This window comes from Bacillus rossius, chromosome 6 (assembly GCF_032445375.1).
Source record: "Bacillus rossius redtenbacheri isolate Brsri chromosome 6, Brsri_v3, whole genome shotgun sequence".
In the NCBI taxonomy this organism is placed as follows: Eukaryota; Metazoa; Arthropoda; class Insecta; order Phasmatodea; family Bacillidae; genus Bacillus; species Bacillus rossius.
Window position 1 is genome coordinate 22808223 of NC_086334.1, and position 19951 is coordinate 22828173.

General features: G+C 35.9%; 4 protein-coding genes across 6 annotated transcripts in view; 2 read left to right on the plus strand and 2 right to left on the minus strand.

Moving 5' to 3' along the window:
* Window positions 1-2845: 2845 nt before the first annotated feature.
* Window positions 2846-6989, plus strand: LOC134532856 (large ribosomal subunit protein mL54). The gene is made up of 3 exons (XM_063369850.1): window positions 2846-3019; window positions 4829-5026; window positions 6787-6989. The coding sequence occupies exons 1-3, from the start codon at window positions 2926-2928 to the stop codon at window positions 6897-6899; spliced, it is 405 nt and encodes a 134-aa protein (XP_063225920.1). The 5' UTR covers window positions 2846-2925; the 3' UTR covers window positions 6900-6989.
* Window positions 6990-8834: 1845 nt separating this feature from the next.
* Window positions 8835-12077, minus strand: LOC134532857 (small ribosomal subunit protein bS16m). The gene is made up of 3 exons (XM_063369852.1): window positions 11831-12077; window positions 10904-11063; window positions 8835-9116 (listed from the first exon to the last, which is right to left on the minus strand). The coding sequence occupies exons 1-3, from the start codon at window positions 11939-11941 to the stop codon at window positions 8992-8994; spliced, it is 396 nt and encodes a 131-aa protein (XP_063225922.1). The 5' UTR covers window positions 11942-12077; the 3' UTR covers window positions 8835-8991.
* Window positions 12078-12086: 9 nt separating this feature from the next.
* Window positions 12087-13727, plus strand: LOC134532855 (protein dj-1beta). Its single transcript, XM_063369849.1, has one exon. The coding sequence runs from the start codon at window positions 12718-12720 to the stop codon at window positions 13369-13371; it is 654 nt and encodes a 217-aa protein (XP_063225919.1). The 5' UTR covers window positions 12087-12717; the 3' UTR covers window positions 13372-13727.
* A 2618-nt stretch (window positions 13728-16345) lies between these two features.
* Window positions 16346-19951, minus strand: part of LOC134532851 (DNA replication licensing factor MCM4) — a 28323-nt gene continuing 24717 nt past the window's right edge. For all 3 annotated transcript variants that reach the window (XM_063369838.1, XM_063369839.1, XM_063369840.1), the window contains exons 14-15: window positions 18740-18950; window positions 16346-16755 (exon numbers count right to left, since the gene is read on the minus strand). In XM_063369838.1, the coding sequence (XP_063225908.1) occupies window positions 16660-16755; window positions 18740-18950 (307 nt within the window). In that variant the 3' untranslated portion in view covers window positions 16346-16659. The remainder of the gene's footprint in view (window positions 16756-18739; window positions 18951-19951) is intronic.

The window sequence follows — 19951 nt, forward strand, 5'->3', positions numbered from 1 at the left end:
GTCCACCCGACCCCCCACACGTGTTGCAGTCACTACTCCTCATGTGTGACGTAGCTCGAGCTCGGAGTTATATTGCGCCCAGTGTAACTATTTTCCTCACACTTTAAAAAAGAAAACACTAGGTGGCGATATCAAGACAACTTTTTTACAAACCCTGTCAAAACTGTCCATTTTTTTTATCGCAAACAACATTGAAAGAGACACGTCTTCCAATTTTGTCAATCAAATACGGATATCGTCAAAACATGTTTTAAATAATATCATGTTGTCAAAGTTTATTTTTGAACTGAGCTAACTAAATCTTTAAAAATAAAAATTATATATATATATATATACATATATATATATATATATATATATATATAAAATTCATAGTGTTCAATGAAACATTTTCACTAGTAAGATTTTTTTTTAACATTTCTTAAGTTTTTAAAGCATACACGATTGCTACCCTTTTTGATGGTGACTGCAAAGTTGACCAAAATCTCGGTGAACACTTTGTCATTGACCCACTAAGTAAAGAAACTCAGACGATAGCCACAAAAGTCTGCAATTCTCATTAGCTTCTAGTTATGTTGTGAAATAGCAAGTATCAATATATAATTGAAATTGTACATACTTGGTTCTTGATTAAAGACCAGGTCCCAGCTCTGTCTGTACTGCCCATCATGCTCGTCGTCAACACCACCACAGTCAGTCATCCTTATGTTTTCATATTTCATGTCATGACGCGAACCCCACTACCTCTATTAAAATTTACGTAGTTTTAGTATTGTTCGAAATCTCAGGGTAGGTTCGGCCTTGTGGCTAGAGGTAGTGGTTCGACACAGTAGGGCCCCCCGAGCTGTTTAGGCCACTCGGGACGCCTGAAAATATCAAGAAAAGACCAACTGATGTCTGATTAATTTATTACAGCACAGCCCTATACATAGTGCTGCCCGTCCTGGCCGAAATGGTTGTCCCGAATTGAATTGTCACACGCGCGACCACTCTCTCAGTGGCGGCTCACGATTTTATTCCCCGGTAAGGTCATACACTTGGACATGATGCGGTGATTACAAAACAAACCCTAACATGACATACTACAATCCTGATTCATGACATACTACAATCCTGATTAAAAATAACACTGCAAAATTACAAATTACGTAATACACTGGGCCAAGAACACGTAGGCCCATAACTCCGGCGACGCTACCTGACTCTTAGGCCTGTCCCAGAAATTGATGCGTTAGTAAGTTTAAATGTACATGTTGCCTACTGGCTGCCCCGTGTGGGCTGAAACTAGTCAGCCGGTTGGCTAGATTATCGCGTGAGGCGCCGAAGTAACATCTCGTAGTTCACACTCAGTACTTACGTATTACAACGAACGCTCGTCTTGGAGCACAGAATAATTAAGTTAAATACCACTTGGTAAGTCGAGGCCGACCACCGAACTGAAAGAAAAAGGTTTGCAAAAAATTAGAACTATTGAAACTCCATATCAGTGAAAGTAAAAATTGCTGGTCCCGTGTTGCGCAGAGGCTGCCGGCCTCTATGAGCTCCGGAAGGATACTGCTGCTCTCACCGCGCGCGAACCCCCTCCCCCGCCAGCCCTACCACAGAAACGTGTGACTTTCGCGGGAAACTGGACCGGCCAGGTTCGGGACAAATCGCACGGTGAAACATAATTTTGGAGAAAATCAAGTATTAAATAATGAAAATAATGTCTAATAATATCCTGAGGAAAAAATTACAAACATTACATTTATTGTAGTTCGGCGGAGGGATGTGCCACACACGGCCAGATCCTCCCGCCGATGTAGCACTTGTTACCTGGCATTCGCCCCGTTGCACTTTCCACACTCCGGTGCGCGCACGAGCGCATTCGGTGCACACGCCTTCGCGAAATGTTGATGAGGCATAGCGGTCTATGCGACATAGAGGAGCATTGGAGGTCGGCGTCAGTCAATAATAACTTTCAAAAAAAGATGGACAGCAAATAAAATGCAAAGTATTACACATTGTATTCAGGTCACATAAAGACAGACTAGCAGTGATATTTCTTTTAAATTGATTTGTTGTGTGTGCTGTCATAAGTGCGGAAATTGCGTCCCTGGAGAAAAATCATTAGTCTGGGTCGAGCCACTGTCAATGCCAGACGTGATTTTGGGTTATGCTAACTATTTTTGTTGTTTTCGGAATGTTTTCACCGTTAAATTTGATTCCGTAACTATTACCCATCGATTTGAAGTGCTGTGCCAGGAAGCATATCTAAATTCTGAAGAGTAAATCGTTGGAATGCCTGTGTAGTGCACTTCACAGAGTGCACCCCCAACAATGAACCTCAAATTTTATCGACAGAGTTGTGATTATCCTTCTAGAATGATTTCCCTACCAAACAGTAGTTCCGGGAGACAATCATTGTGTGTCGTAAACATAAGGATGCGCTCACGGGCCAGAACACTTGAATAAACTAGTCTTGTTTTCTGGCTCTAATTATCAATGTTCTTGGCATGAAGGTAAGCTCCAGTGGAACACCCATAGGCATAAGGTCCACACACCCATCTACACAGGGAAGGCTACTAATCTCACAGTGCTGGTGCCAAGCTAGCTGAACTATAACAACCATCTCCACCTCGTTTCCATGAGAACCACAAATGCAGCGATATCTCGCAACTTTTCCTCGAGAGGAGGAGCATCGAGGTCATGACCTGAGAGCATCTTGCTCTCTTGAGTAAAACGGCCATCCGCCACACTGTTTCCGGCATGTAAAACGCACAAGATGCCCCGAGAGTTAAAAGGTCAAAAAGAGCCTTCGAGTATGACAAACATTATTTGATCTCTTATATGACCATGTCCCTATATGTTCTATGAGATTCGTTTGTTTTTAAAAGTAATTTTTGAACAAGTTAGCGAGGCTGATAGGAATTTAAAAATTATAATATGATTAAGAATATAATAAATGGCTCATTATGCATAACGTACTGTCGGACTTGTGTTTTATTGAGGACTTTTGCAAAGAGCACAGATACGATAGGTTAGTAAATAGTTGTATTAAGTTAACCTCATTTCCATTCCAACAGTAATAACTTTTTTTTTGTGTAGATGGGGCATAGGCTGTGACTTATAAATTTGTCAATGAACTTGTCTGCTTTGTTCTTAAAACTCTTGGGTACCAGGAACATAATTTCGAATAACAAACCAACCTCAATATAATACTTAGTAATTTCAGTTTTTACGGCTTATAATCCATCGCATTAGTAATTAATGATCAAATGAAATGAACTTGACTGTCACTGCAATAAAGAAAAACAAATTATTATCCTGATAAAGATTAATTTTAAATTCCCATTCGATTCAAATTTTTTTTTGTAGTGGCTAAGTTGACGAAGTCCAGGTAAAAATCGGTAAATATACGGTAAATGCCATTAAAAACTACAAATTATAATTTAATATAATATGGTTAAAATCACTTTTTAAGATTTAGACATAAGTTTCAATAATTGTTTATCGATATTTACAGTTGTTTAGTTTTCTTAACCTCACAATTTTCCTCAACTTCAAACACTTTCACAGTTACATTTTCTTCTATAATCCGGTCGAAATAACATTTAAAAAAAAAACATTTTGTAAGAACTCATGTATTTTCACAATTTTAGAGTATTTTAAATATGGCAGACCTAATCTTAAAAATTCCACATGATATAAATAGTAAATAGAAATATTCCAACATTTAATATATTACACATAAAATCATATAAGCAAATAAACACACAATGAATAATGATTAAGGGGTATTATTTCAATTGCATGAATAATTACTTCTTATCAGTCTGTACAACTAGCAAAATTCTTTTTCGTTGTCCACATGACACAAATGACAATGACATAAACATAATTTACCATCTTCAATATAGCACTAGTGGTCAGGGTCATCTAGAAAAACTAATGCCTCCTGGGGCAAATAATTTTACAGAGCCCTCTCATTACGTTTATACAACAGCCAATAGTGTAGTCACCTACGCGTTCATCTCTTCCCCCCCCCCCCCTTCCTCGAATAGCTATCTATATTCCACTGTACATTTGTTGGTTAATGAGTTGAAGCATGCATGGCATCATGCCCGACTTTTTTTTTGCCAGTGGCGATTTCGTGTTAACTGAAATCATGCAATCTGAAGAGGTGCTAAGTGAGGGATTGGTGTACTTTTCTAATCATAGTCAACTGAGGACATAAAAAAATTATATATCCTGGGTTTTTTGATACCCTTTCCAGATTAACCAGATATCCAGATGAGCAGGGCTGAAATTAGTGGAACTAAAGTGTATGTCAAAATTGGCAGATTTATAGGATTTTGAAAAAGGTGGTCTTTCATACATTAATTATTGTCATGTGTGTTTACAGCATCTGATGTATGAAATTTTCGTTGATTTTTGAATGTTTAAATTGCGAAATCACCAAAAATTGACATTTGAGGTTTTGTATCAGCAACAACTCACACTCACAGCCCAGCCCAAAAAAAAAATACAACCATCCATGATGGAGGCTACTTGAAGGCTAGGTGACTGCACTAGCTCCAACATTCTATTTAAGTATTAGTTTACTGTGAATTTAAGTACGTTATAGCGTATATAGTTCAGGGTGTTAGTGTATTTCCAGTGAAGTAAAAGAATGTGGTTGTAAAGCAGCAACTAATTTTGTCATATGTACTTAAAAAACACATCAGTAGGCCCTAAATGGATGTGCATGAATACAAGATAAATATGCTTTAAAAGTATATGTAATTTTGTGAAACAGTAATGAGTAATGGCCAAGTTAATTTAATTGGGTGTTTGTTTTGTACTACAGGAATTGCGTCGCTTGGGAAGAGTAAGAAGAAACTAGGCAAAATAGGTCCTATGGTCGAGAAGAAGGTGCTGCCTGTAGAGACAGATCCACACAAATTGGCCAACTTCGTGTGTGGTAGTAACTTGATGAAGGAAGGCTGTGACATTCCCATCAAACCAGACTCTGAGTACCCAGATTGGCTGTGGAGCTTGAACACAGGTTGGTGGTAGTTAAAAGCATACGAGAGCTAGTTTCAACGCAGTTAAGGCACCAAGTTGGGAACGCCACTTAATCCAACACCTGATGCCTGCAATTGTGGAAGTTTGGTGGAATGTTTACCTCTGGTGTCAGCTGCCGGTAGAGCATAGTGACGAGACCTAGCTTCACCCATACCTTAATCATACATGAGAAATAGTACCCACTTGGTACATCTTCACTTAAGTGTCTAGGTCACACTAGTGCTGTGCTATTACAAACAGTGTAAAATCCATAATTACTATTAAATAAGCCATCCCCAAGTATGGTAAAGGGAATGTTTTAGTATAATAAATGTGTATTGCAGTTAATCCAGCGAATGAAAATACGTTGAAGGTCACGTACTAAACGGGTCCGCTGCCCTGAACCACTTGCCCTCGACTAACAATTTCCATTGTAGCCATGCCAGATCACACCTGCATGCTTATTTATATCATGTCATGATAAAATTTGTAAATCTGCTCGAAGTTGATTGCTTTACTGGTGTTCAGTTTCTTCAGTCTGAGAGCCCTGTACACCTTAGTAGCTTTATCCTCACCAGAGATGTATATATAGTTGATTTTATTTTAAGTACAATAAAAAAAATTTATTCTGTCTACTTTTTTTTGGCAAATAAAATAGCAGAGAGGGTAATTTTTAAAAACATGGTTGGATTCAATTATAACAGGATTGGATATGATATACTACCCCTGTAGACATAAATGTAGATACTGAGAAAGTAATTATAAAGATTTTTTGTAATTTTTTTTTTACAGAATAAGGTAACTTAGAGGTGTTGTGTTAATAAGTACCTATAGAGCAATAAGAGTAGTTATTATGTTAAGTGTCTTAGCAAACACAGCAAAGAATAATATACCCATTTTAACAGCAGAACCTGATATCAATGCTCCTTCTTCCTGAGTTAGCACGATTGTTTGACTTAACTTATGCTGTCAGAAGCAGATTTATTTTGTGCTGTTGAGTGAAAAAGTTGTGTTAGAACTTCCATCACAATATATTTAATTATTTAGCATTATAAAAGTTTAAAGTTTAAAAAATAGGGCTTTGGTTTGGAGTATGTACAGCGATAGATTTTTGCAAAATAAAGTCATGCTCTAATTTCTTTACAGTTCAACCAATAATAGTGTTGTGTTCATTGTGTTTTAATAAACCAGTATAATTTTCTGAATGATTTGGAATGTTAAGTTTTGGGAAATAAATTGACAATATGTTTCAAAGAAACTGACATATATCATGGGAATAAAATTCAGGGGTATGTAAACTATAAATGTACAAAATAAATAAATAATATTTTTAGCCTCGTTGATGTCTTTCATACTACTGAGTCACCAACTGTGTGAATTAAATGATAAATTCTACACTTGGAATAAAGTTTACAAAAATTAGATACACCATTAATTCTCTCGCCCTTTCCCCCCCCCCCCCCCCCCCCCAAGGTTTTTACTTAGTCACATTTAAAAGTACTTTTACGATAACTGCATTTAGTGCAATTATTGTATAGTTGACTGCATAGAACCATCCAATAAAAGCCAGAGTGCAATTTGTTAGTTTAAACTTTTTTCTTGTTTAATCATTACTGTGTAGTTGGCTTTGACTCTCTTGTCCCCCTCCAGATGAAAGGTCTGGATCTACACCTATGGTAGTGATCCTTGGTTTATGTTGGCATGCTTGAGTAGTAGGTTCGTACGCTCCAGAACACTAGATCAGCTGCACTGTGCTTGCAGGCAAGCCACTCCCACTGGAGGAGCTGGAACCTGACTCAAAGCTGTACTGGAGAAGATTGCGTAAGATGGCGCTCAGGAATAACAGCGCAAAGAAGAAATTGAAACCCTTTTGAAGGTGTTGATTCTGCATATTTTAGTTTCTGTTTTGTAATTTTTTTTTTGTGTATAAATGACATTACTTAATAAAGATCTGTCAGACCATACTTCTCGAGTAACATGCAACAGTTAAGTACAAGACACTTCTAACAGTACATTCGGTCATATGCATGAAAGTATCACAACATTGATTGCTTCCATGACGATGGTAGGTGTTTGTATCAGTTGCAATGTTTTTTCTGTTGCCAGTAAACTTGTTACCCTAAGTTGATATTGAGATAAATTTACTGCTGTGATTTTGCATATACAAACTGATTCATTCAAAACAATTAATTCTAAAATAAACATTTAAAAACAAATTATCAGCTTCATGGCCATATAATGTGTCACATTCACCAACATAGTCTTTCAAAGCAGTTATGGCAGCCTACAAATAATTTCATTAGGTTTGCTTAAAATTTGGTGACCTCTGTATTAATAGGTTTTTTTTATCTAAATTTTATCTAAAAACTAGCTGCCAGACCCGGCTTCGCACGGCTATACTAATAGAAAAAAAAATAAGCCTCATCTCCCATTTACAGTAAAGGTAAATAAAAAAAATTTTTAGTGAAAATTTATTACAATGCTGTATAATGTACCGGAGAGAAAATGAATAGCACCGATGGTTTCCCGACTCGTGCACGCAACGTACAACTGATGTACCCGTACTTCGCTACGGCAGTCTACAGGCAGATCACTCTTGCGCCGCTCATTATACATGCCCCTCCTTGTGGGTACGCCACTGCCGCGCGATGCCCGTTGCCATGGAGACGCAGAAGGCATGAACAATTCAAAATCCTGTTCTCATGCAGACAAAGTACCCACTGTTGCCTGGTTTTAACAACCCATGGGATATATTTTTCGGAAAATGTCATCCTGCGTAACAAGGAACATTACTGTGAAGTTTCAAGTCTGTAATATATATATACTTGAAAAAAGGGGGAAATTTTTGAAATTTAAAGTACCCGCAAAATTTCAACGGTGATGAGGACTGCACTAACAATGAAATAGTCGTTGCCATAGAGACGAATGAAGCATCAACAAAGCAACAGCCGTTGCCATGGTGATTTCCTACCAATAACTGGAAATTTTGATATATTACGCCCCCGAAACTCCCCTTGGGATCTGATTTCCGCAGAATCCGTTCTTAGTGAGCGTCTACATCACAAAATGAGTAACTATGCTAAATTTCAAGCCAATCGGTGTATAGTTTTAGAGATCTCGTGATGAGTGAGTCCCCACAAAACACTCTTAATGGCTTCTCAATGTGCAGTTTTAGGGGCTAAGAAAAGTGACTGCATCACTATCCGACCCCTCCCCAGCGTGAGATGCAGGCTACCCGCATACCAGGAGTGGTTGCCGGGCAGCATGCCCTGCCAGCCGCAGGCGGCGCGCGCACTCAGGAAATAAAAAAAAAAATTTAGGGGTGGACTACCCCTAACATTTAGGGGGATGAAAAATAGATGTTGGCCGATTCTCATAGATACCGGATAAGCACAAAAAATTTCATCAAAATCGGTCAAGCCGTTTCGGAGGAGTATGGCAACGAAAACTGTGACACGAGAATTTTATATATAAGATATATATATTTTCATATTTATTTCATTACTATGGATGAATTCCTATTCTGAAGTATGCCACTATCACAGTACCAATGGCATTTACCCACAACTCGCATGAATGCGTTCTAACAGGCTACTGAACAGTGTCTGTCTACTCTCCCACACACATCATTAGATCATTCTAAGCATTCACACTTCACTTTTAACTAAACATTGCATAAAGTTCACCTGTTAATGTGCTTTTCTGCATGAAGCAAAGGGTCAAGATATAGGAATAGTGAAAACATTTTTTTAGATAAATGTAAGGCACTCCGCATGCAGGAAAAGTTCCAAGGAATTTCGTCCACTGAATAACCATTTTAATGTTTATTCTGTATTCTGGAAAGAGAGACAAACTTTATTAAGTTATTATTAGTTGTCAACATGCCAAAAAAGATAAACAGTTTTCAAGCAATTAATTGCTTGTGTTGGATCACTGCTGCTACGATGCACAGTCCGGTTCCACTATCTAGTTCTCTGCTGCCACAGCAGTGGCGCTGCTGTCTGCCTGTGCCGCGGCGGTGGCTGCAGCCACACGGTTCCTCCACGCCGTCATGTAGGTCCGTGGGTGGATTGGGTAGAAGCCTGCCAAACCTGAGAAGAGAACCATCGTTATGGTGAACCATGCTGCATCACCAGATACATGGCCTGATTCTGGAAGCAACCCTTTGTTTGAACTCAAGTAAGCAGTTGCATAATTCACTTGGCCTTCTGGCATACTTAATGAATCCAGATGGGTTTTGTGTTTGGCTTCTCCAAACAGTTAGAAAAAAAAAATTCAATTTTTAACATTTCATTAGTCTCACACAAATTTACAATAATGTACTTTATGATTCTACCTTTATATCATAGTAATACCAGTCATACATAAATTGAAAATAATTGTACAAGGATTTAAATTACATTTTATATCTTTAAAACCTAAAATACATTTTTTTTTTCAAATGGCATTGATTCTTTAACTCTTAAGTACGCAAGAAGTACACACATAAGTTTCTATGTGTACTTGCATACTTCACTTCCAGTTCGGACAGCCCTTGTGATGTCACTTCCGGAGAAAATACATATAAGAATATACTTCAGGCAAACTGACAAGGCCTCAATTGGATTGCATAAAACAAACCCTTCTTAAAGTCTGCTGATATGTATCAGAAAAAATAAAATAGGTGTGTGGGGCATGTAAATGAAAATAATCTTTCACCTTAATACTATATTTTGGTGGTTGAAATTTAAAGACCTTAAGAAATAGAACCTACCATTTTTGTAATACATGGTTATATAACCAAACTCATACTCAATATATGTACTGTATTTGTACCCATGTATTGTGTGACAAGGCCCATAGCATTGAATGTTACATTGGTTGCTAATAAAATGAAACCAACACCAAAATTGGCAGACGATGGAGCCCTAGCATTATCCACTGTCGCTGGATGCAGGAAAATCCTGGGAATCTGTCTCTTTTCCATGGTTTTTCTGCGAAGGTTCATGGGAAAACATGGAAAATCACATCAGGTGGCTGGACCGGGATCCAAATTGGAGTCCTCCTATGTTTGGGTTCCATGTTTCACAGTTTGTGCTACCTTGCTCATTAATTTGGGAGTTGCAGCTAGTGTAGCACTGGGTGTCTGCTTTAATTAATTTCATTTAATACATACATATCCTATTAAATATTACATCACTTTTCTTACCATTACATGTCTTATATTTCTATGAACAGTGTCTGTACAAGGTAAAATTTTTACTGAATCTTCTTTAATGGCTGATAGTAGCGCTGACATAGAACTACAACCAGTCTGTGAAGTTTCACCTCAAACAGTCATGGCGGCCACGCACACATGAGTTTTTTAATTTTTTTTTTTTTTTTTTTTTTGGATTTGGGGACAACACTAGCCTTATATCTCTCTACTCTGTCTATGTCTATGTCTACTATGTCTACCCTGGCATGTGCTCATATATGCAATGATTTTTTAAAGAAGAGTGAGTAAAAGGTTTTTATCAAGAGTTAGTAAGCACGCATCACAGGAGATTATACAGCACAGATAAACAGAGAAAAATGTAGGATGTTTATTTAACTCATGGTTTTAAAATGTTCTTGATGTTGCATTTAAGTTTATCTGTATAGTAGCCAATGTTCTAGGCCATCACTACAATAATTTTTTTTTACATACAAGCTTTTAAAAACTCAGAAATTTACATTTCAGTCAGCACAACAGGATTATTACCATCAGATGTCACCCATAAAATCCTTAAATTGAGGGTTTTTTGATTGATTTAGGTTAGGTTCTATTAGCAAGTTTCAACACCAGTTAATTTAACATTACGTAACATATTTTGTTATGCACAATCTCAAAGAAAAAAAATTAGTGTATTTTACTTACCTAAGACCTCAGCAACTGGCCTAGATGCTGTAGCACCTTTGCCAAGCCAAAAGCGTATTCTTTCAAAATTGAGAGACACCAGTTTCTCATTGTACTGATTTGGTAAAGGATCGAACGAACCAACTTGCTCGATCACGTGATCAAACTGTTCTTTCCGCCTCTGCACAGACAAAAAAACATTGTTATGCGCAAAGGTTATCACTAGTTAATCCAATGATACACATAATGACAATTCCCTTTTTTTAAACACCAATCAGGTTACGTGCTATCGCATGTGACAAGTCTGCGCTTCACGCTTCAATACTACTAAAAAAAATCACTGTTAAGGGTTGATGCTTGCATTTGGATGCATAGTAGGAAGTTGAGTAATGTTATTTAAAGTTATTAGGCCTATATTTGTTCCATTGCGTTACAATATCCAAATGTGAAATATACATGTTCTTACAATTGGAAAACCACAGGATTGGCAATGAAATTAAAAAAACATGGTGACGGCCGCTTCACTGCATAGGCTATCTAATGTGACATACAAATGGTAATTTCTCAGAAAACCATAGGAATTCAGAAATGCTGTTTACATGGTAAATGGAGGAATGCCTTTAATATACAAAAAGGGATTTTTGTAATTTTATTATTAATTTACGGAAAAGCTGTGATGTAGGAATATTACAAAAGAAAGAAGAATGTACACAATGTAAAAGAACACAAGAAAAAATTGGCAATATCTCTCCTTACCACTAATAAATATATTGTCAATAGTATGAGGGGCGGGGGGATATTTTCTGTTAGTAAATTATAGAAAAAAAATGAAAAGACATGCCTCTGGAAATTTATTTTATATTTTGTGCGTTTTATGGTGTATCAATATAATTAACAATAATTACAGTGTATTGTGTTTTCATTACATTTTCATTATAAAGTACTTACTTCCATTACAACTATGTGGAAAAACGGACGGTTTGTGCAGCCATGGCGTGCAAATCTTATTACTTTAGCTGAGAATGTTTTAAAGGAAGCGCCACCACTAGCAGGAAACATTGTCGAGCATCGAATCTACGCAATTCAACACAACGCTTATGCAAAATATAATATTTTATAAGCAAACAGATGACACTCGTAAATTTTTAACAAATTCCGTGAGGGGGTCATAGAGCTCTGCTCGCCTACTATACCTTCTGTGGTCAAGATCGAACAGCTGTGAATTTGTTGAAAAAATAATTTAGGCTTTTGCTGTAAATCTATTGTAATAGTCTTAGAAAGTGTGTTACAATTGGATGGAGACAATTTAACAGTAAAGTTAATATTTTTTTTCAAGTTTTTACGAGTAGACTTTTTAGCCATTACAAGATATAAGGTGAAACAGTGATAGCATTCAAACTCTAGATAAATATGAATTATTAATACTACTGTAAATATGTTGGATTAAATCGATTACAATGTAAACAAAATATGCCGTGCTTATATCCATACTTTACGTTTTACATTTAAAATAGATCAGCTCTACCCAAAAATTATTTAATTTTATTTATATCATCTTATCTTGTTCGTCAAAACAGAAAACTTTGACCGAAATGATGCTACAATTGATGACAAATCACCAAAATATGTTTTTAATCAAGTGAAACCTGATTTTGTTGGAGAGAGGTTGGTTGCAATTTGAACTAAATTTATAATTTCCATCTTAAATAAAGAATTGATGATTGTGATTTGTACAGGGGGAAAAAACGCATCTACATTGTGGTGTGACTCCCGCCGTATACTACCTTTTTATACTCCTTGATCTATGGCTTTTTTATTTCCTCAATTAATCACTGATGCGTATCTTTTCCTTGTGCAAAGTAGCGCGTTTTCTTGAAAGGAGTAATAGATTTAATATAAATTGTGCCAAGTACTGTTTCGCAAGTAGCACAATGTCAAAATCAGCGTTGGTTTTGCTGGCTGAAGGTGCTGAAGAGATGGAATTCGTCGTGTCTGTGGATATTTTACGCCGAGCCGGTATCACTACAACTGTTGCAGGCTTAAATAATACCAACCCGGTTATCTGCAGCCGCAATGTAGGAATTGTACCCGACATGGGTTTTAATGATGCTGTGAAGAAAGGTCCGTATGATGTGGTCGTTTTGCCAGGAGGATTGCAAGGAGCAAAAAATTTGTCTGCAAGCAAAGAAGTAAAAGATTTGCTTAAAGATCAAGAAAATTCAGGTCGTCTTATTGCTGCAATATGTGCAGCGCCTACTGTGTTGAAGACGCATGGCATTGCCAAGGGCAAACAAATCACTTCCTACCCCAGCTTCGAAGACGACTTAGTTGCTGGAGGCTACAAATATAGCGAGGATGACGTAGTTGTTGACGGAAAACTGATAACAAGTCGCGGACCTGGAACGGCTTTTAAGTTTGCACTTAGAGTTGCAGAACAGCTGGTTGGCGAAGAAGTTGTGGAACGAGTTGCCAAAGGACTGCTGTTGTAGTTGCAATGGCGTGATTATATTGTATTTGCAATTTTGCTAGTAATAAGTTTAGTTGCAGCATCTGAAAACATATTCAAGGCCCTCCCTGGCACAGTGATTTGGCATCTGATGGCTCAGTTGACTGTCATGTGATGCTGTAGGTCAGAGCCATGCTGATGGAACTGGTTGATTGTAATTAGGTCGACATACTGGTCAGTTACTGATCAGTACTGTGTGTGATGTTTTGAATTATGAAAACCAATCAAATGTATCACGTGTGTCAGTGCAGTAACAAGCAGGAAGTTGTGTTGTTTCCAAATAAACATAAAAAATGAGATTTCAGCAAATTATACAAATAAATAATTAATAATCACTTATATACAAGCTACATCTGATCAAGGCCAAATGTGATATAGAGCAACCTAACAAGTCTCATCAGCAATTTCACTATGGCATGGGGAGTAGCGCACATCAGGCTTAAAGGGTTAACTATGCACTAAAAAAGAGATCAATCAAAAAATTAATTTGAAAAATTTCATAGATAATACCTTCAATAAAATCCTTGTCTTTAACAAAGACAAATGTAGTTTTGATTCAGCCAGTTCAACTTATGTCATACCATTCAGCTGCAATATTATCCTACAAAACTTAAGAATTTCAAAAGTAAAATTTCTTCCTAATTTGGAACTAGGGATGAATGCTATTCCTGTTATTATTTTAGCTATCCATACCAACATTCTAAACTTTTGTGTTGCTGATTTGATTGGTCCCTCGTAGGTAATATTGCAGATAAGGTTTGCTAAGCATTTAAAAATCATGATGTGTAAACATATTTTAATACATGTAGTGTTTCACTACAGATGGTGTTAAAATAATACAACTAAATAGGTGCATTCCATCATAAATGTACATATTTTGACCCTCACAATTTGTTGGTGGTTATACAAACTTACTTGTCCTTACGTATTGTTGATTGGATCATGCACGAGAGAGGTCAGTGGTGGAAACACAAATACTTTTTGGGAGGGAATTTGAATAAATAATTTGAGTACCAAAAACATTTACTTCTACAAGGGGTTTGGACAGTTACATCATTATTCTCAGCATGCATCACTGCCTTTGGGGTTTGTGTATCCAGGTGTAAAAAGCTCACCTTGCATCACCTACAGTTGTCTTACTTTTTTTTTTCTTTTTTTTTTTTTTTTCGTAACTTCAAGGAAGGGGGTTGTGTGTGTTCATCCTCCATGATCCAGACTCTGATTCTACTACAGAGGCAATATGTTTGTTGAATTTGTGTAATATCAAATGGAATTAATTTCATTCAAAATGGAAATGTAATATTAGCTGGAATTCACTTTACAACAATCTTGAATTAAAGTTTTACTCATAGGACTGACATATTTCTCAACATATTACAGTACATTACAGTCAAATTCTGTTTCTTATAATGATATTGAAATTGGAAACTAATATTTGTGTCAATGTGTTTGGTCTTATTTAATATACAGTGTTGGTACCTAAAATTTTACCATTACAATATTTAAATTTAAGTACCGAAAACTGCTAAAATAGAACTATTTTACACCTTAAAATCCAAATTTTCTCGGGGAGGACCCCCGGACCCCCCACTTTAATATGTTGTGGTGGGGGGAGGGGGGCATGCTGCTTAACACCCCCCACACACAAATCCTGGCTACGCCACTGTGTTTAGTTACTTTTTATCTCAGTCCAAATGTTTTAAGTGCGTGATATATACCTGCATCATATCAATAATTTTTTGTACAGTTATAATATCAGTAAGAAGATGTAAATAAATGCATAGCTGTACAGGCAATGCTTTTTATTTTCTTTGCAACGTGTGGTAATTTCTACATGATTGTACCTAATCACTTTTTTTTTGCACTCAAGTCCAGGCCTCCAATCAAAAACTACCTCCAAACCATTATCATTACATCATATTGCAATCATATTTATTTACACAGTGTATATTAATAAAAATGGTTAATTATTAAACAAATATGAAACTAAAATATTTATTTCACCAAAATAGTATCATTTTGACTGACATGATGCACTTTAGCTATAAAATAATTTGTAATAAGCATGTCTCGAAAAGTACTAAAAAAAATAAAAACAAATCTGCATATTTTTGAGTTTGAAAAATGTGCCAAAGTGATTTATGTAAAAAAAATGTAACCAATAACTAATAAGGAATGCAAGCTAAACCAACATATATTTTTTTTCCCAATTTGTTTAGTTTATACATTTTAGTACAAAAGTAATGCTAAAAAATAACATTCAATGAATTTACAATGTGTGATAACTTTTTTTGTGAGTTCAGTTTTGTCAAATTGCTGATTGATTTAATGTTTTTAGTTCCATTTTGGTGCTAAATGTTGTATTAATTTGCTTTTCGGTGCTGTATGTTGTACCGACATATGTACTTTGCGGTGTTATTTTGGTTTTATCGTAATTCACCATGTAATCTTGTCCCTATGTATATCGTGTAAGTATTCAACACCCAATAAATGTAAAAAAGTCTACCTTGCTGAACCTCCCTTCCCTACCTACTTAACGTATGCACAGTAACTTGAACTTAATAGAAAATCACTCTTTTATGCCCTTACCAGCATCATAACAAACTCCGTTAATATATCCATCTAAAATACGTGTTAATGTAAATACGTACTATTGTTTAGTGTTGTGACAAACTCAAATTTATATTGGCTTAGGTAAGTTTAACTATTTAATTTTATTACATATTTAATTTTTTAATAATTAAGTGCTTTGTCTTTTACACCTGTAATTTCCTCTCCATTTACTATGATCTACTCTCCAAACATTCTTTTTCCTAGACTTTCAATCAAATAGTTTGGGGTCGCATTATATCCAGTCGTAGTATCCTCGGGTAACTACGGTAAGCACTTTTTTTTTATTGAAACTGTTATGTCACCTTTGTGGCTGACACAGTACAAAAAAAAATAACAGGCACTGGTTTGGTATGACCAGTATTACAATCCACCGCTTCTCGAGGCGGATCATTAACTTATACTGGAATGCACTTTTATTTTGTACTTACACAGTGTGATGACATAAGACATGCTAGCTGTGGCACAGTAAACAACTTTGCTTGGTAACAAATCTATTTTTTTACATTGGTTTTAAAAATAAACGTTAACAAAACATTATGTAGCAAGTATAAAACAAAAAAAAAAAAAAATAGTTTGATGCAAATTACTAACTACGGTGTGCAAACTTAAGTTTCTTCATAGTAGACTTGATTGAGATGTGCCGAGCCACTCGTGTCTCTCAGCACACACGAATTGTATTCTTGCCCATGACGATTATGACGCCATCATCCTGCAAGTCCTTCACAGCATCTTCAAACATCTCCCGCGTGATCATCTGTGAAGAAAATTCACAATATTCAGCAAAGTTAAAATTCAGCGTTTAAAGCTTATAAATAAATTAAATAAGTTCTAGATAACAAAAATTATAATTTTCTAGTACTGCTCATGCCAATCAAACACACACTAAGATCAGCCAGCCCCAAGCTTAGCGTGGCTGCCGAACAGCAGGCAGAGAACCAGGGGTCAATGTGCAATTTACAAATTGTATTGGATCTATTAAATAAAGGAACCACTGAAATTTTAAATGGTAATTTTAAACGGTATTCTTTGGACAAAAAAAATACTACAAAGGATGTTTTCACAGACTTTTCAGTTATAAAAAATTTATTACAAATAATTATAGAGGCAAAATTATACGGTGAATAGCAATAAAACCTAAATAACAATAACTTTAAGCCAATACACCGCCAAACACCGAAATGGAAGTCAATAACAACGAAATGCATCTAAATTCATCTTAATTACCTCATTATAGCTATTAAACCGTACAATTAATTTCATAGATATTTATTTTAGGTTTTTAATTAAAAAACATAAAATTATATGTACAAAGTAAAAAAACATTAATTAGTTCCTATCAATAGTTTTTTCGAAGTAAATTAAATAAAAGCAATCCATAGCTGATTAATACTGTCATGGGTAAAGGTCCATAGAAAAACATCACAAGAAAATGTATATATATAAAGATTTTGGGCTTTTAAAATTGCATATGGTAAATTATTTTATTATTAAATGTTTTTCATCAATATATTATGAAGTAGTACTGTTTGATGTACTCATATGAAGTGTCTTACCACAAATTGTTGAAGCAGTTTATCAATGTAATTGTGCTTATTACATGTGTGTTAATTTTTTAATGATGATAAAGCCAAAATCCTCTATTTTTAATGGTGAAATTTGCATTTCTATAACACCATAAAATCTTGGCTCTACACATAATGTAAGCAGGGTAGTTATGTGCAGGGAGCATTTAGTTTTAGTTATAGGTTGCTTAATTTCATGATTTAAAGTGCATTTTGGTGATACATGGTGTCATAACTGGTATCTCTGTGTTATTTAGTTTTATTGACATGCTTTTAGGTAGGGATGGGTCGATTCCACATCTATTTCATTTCGATTCTACAATTTCCCTCAATTCTGATTCTAATTCCCAATTTTACAAATCCATGATTTTGTGTCCTTGTGAAATTCCTCTCTCCTGCCATCCTCTTCAAAAGTCCTGCTTGCTGCGTTTTACTTCATTTATGTTCGTGAACATTTACATTGACATTAAACGGATCATTAGAAATTTTCTGTTTATTGTGACTCAAATTCACAATAGATCTAATAATGCAAGTAATCAGGGTTACTGCAAATGAAACAACAAAAACATGAAAACAGTGCATTTTGTACAAAATGTTTTTTGCATACTGGCAGCAACATGTTAAGCACAAAACAATAAATCTAAGGGATTTAATTTAATGACTTTATTTACGCATAAATCCAATTTTAAACTAACTTCTTTAAAGCATTACGCATAAGTAATGAAAATATGATAAATTAACTTTAGTAGGTACACAAAAGTCTAGAAAATATAAAACTAAAATGTTTACGAAAAAAATACAGCTGGCCAGCCTGCTTTAAATTATTTAGGAGAAAAGTTACGTTAATGTTTTATTTATGAAATAAAGTTATTACATTCAAATGAGGTTATGATGTTTTCCCTGCAAGTACAGAAATCGTAACTTTACTTGGTTAGAACGGATTATAGATGATATGTGGTTATGATTTAACCTCTAAATATGATACAATTCCTCCCTTACATGGTACAAACTCCCTATAACGTTACAATTCCTCACAGCTTGTGAATTGACGGTTCCGATTCCAGGTGGAATCGAAGCATCAAAGAACCGTCATTCCCATTAATTGAAAGTGTTATTTTTTTTTCCCCCATCACAATGCTCGACGTGATCTCGCCCCTGGCTGTGAACAGAACTCACCACCTGCGACGACTCCTTCATATCGGCGAAGGTCCTCTGGTAGTTGAGCGTGGCCACCTTGCCCTTGGACTCGATGAGCTTCCTGAGGGCCTGGGCCAGCTCGAGCCGCCGCTTCCTGGCCGCCGAGCTCATGCCCGTGGTCAGGATGCCCACGTCTATCTTCCCCGACAGCGGGTCCGTGGCGGACTGCTTCAGGGCCTCCCTGTGCAGCCTGCCCGCACACACACACGCACGCCCGGTGGTGAGCGGTCACCCGCTCGCACCATCGCCAGCGGGAGAGCTGGGCCGCAGCAGAGACAGTCCGCAGGGAAAACAATACCAATGACTAAGGACAAGATCATTGGTTTCAGTTTTAGGCTAATTTCGTTTTGAAAAACAGGAGATTTCAGTTTTAATTTTTTTTTTTTAATTTTTAAAGAATTCTGTTTATTCATAACCAAAGCATATCGAGGGCATCATACCAGAAGGGCGTATCTCGATATTGCAAAAAGTGTTGATACGCCCTTCTGGTATGATGCCCTCGATATTATTAAACAAATATGGTGTATAAATGATTTTAACTAATACATACCGCACATTTACAATAAAAAAACTTTTTTATTAAGTATATTTAAATATTTAAAACAATAAAAATATTAAAAATATTTTGGCAAGTACATGTTAGTGTGTTCGGAAAATGTACCGCCATAATAGAAAACTGAGTTACTTATAAAAGATGCAAAATTATTTTTTTCTTCTTCCAATTTTTCCTACTAAATAAATTACAGTTATTTAATTTACTGTATTAAAAGAATATGTTTTTTTTTTTTGTGATTTGAGTCAATTTTTGGTTATAAATGCTGATTGGTTTCATGATTTTAGTTTGTATTTGGGTGCTTTATGGGGTATTGACACGCTTTATGGTGTTATTTCGGTTTTAACGCAATTCACCATATAATCTCGTCCCCACAGTACAGAAAATAAGAGAGGACAAAAACAATACAAACAACAACAATCACTTAAATTTTCATCGGGAGTAAAAACAAAAAATTACAAAAAAATAAACTTGGGACGCCTGGCACGTAAGTTGCTGCTCTCCTTCAGATGAGCAATAAACAATTGATACATATCATTCTCACTATACTTGTCACTGTCTCTGGCCCCTCTTCACCTCAAGTACCAAATACTAGGCCTGCGCAATAATTTTTTTTTATTTTGACTAAATATGTACAG

Excerpts from the sequence above, each read along its gene's own strand:
- LOC134532855 (XM_063369849.1), top strand. The coding sequence starts at position 12,718 with ATGCGTATCTTTTCCTTGTGCAAAGTAGCGCGTTTTCTTGAAAGGAGT.
- LOC134532857 (XM_063369852.1), bottom strand. The coding sequence starts at position 11,941 with ATGTTTCCTGCTAGTGGTGGCGCTTCCTTTAAAACATTCTCAGCTAAA. Across the intron at positions 11,064-11,830 it reads TCCACATAGTTGTAATGGAA|AGGCGGAAAGAACAGTTTGA; the intron begins GTAAGTACTTTA and ends TTGTCTGTGCAG. Across the intron at positions 9,117-10,903 it reads GCCAGTTGCTGAGGTCTTAG|GTTTGGCAGGCTTCTACCCA; the intron begins GTAAGTAAAATA and ends TTCTCTTCTCAG.
- LOC134532856 (XM_063369850.1), top strand. The coding sequence starts at position 2,926 with ATGATTAAGAATATAATAAATGGCTCATTATGCATAACGTACTGTCGG. Across the intron at positions 3,020-4,828 it reads AAAGAGCACAGATACGATAG|GAATTGCGTCGCTTGGGAAG; the intron begins GTTAGTAAATAG and ends TTTGTACTACAG. Across the intron at positions 5,027-6,786 it reads GCTGTGGAGCTTGAACACAG|GCAAGCCACTCCCACTGGAG; the intron begins GTTGGTGGTAGT and ends CTGTGCTTGCAG.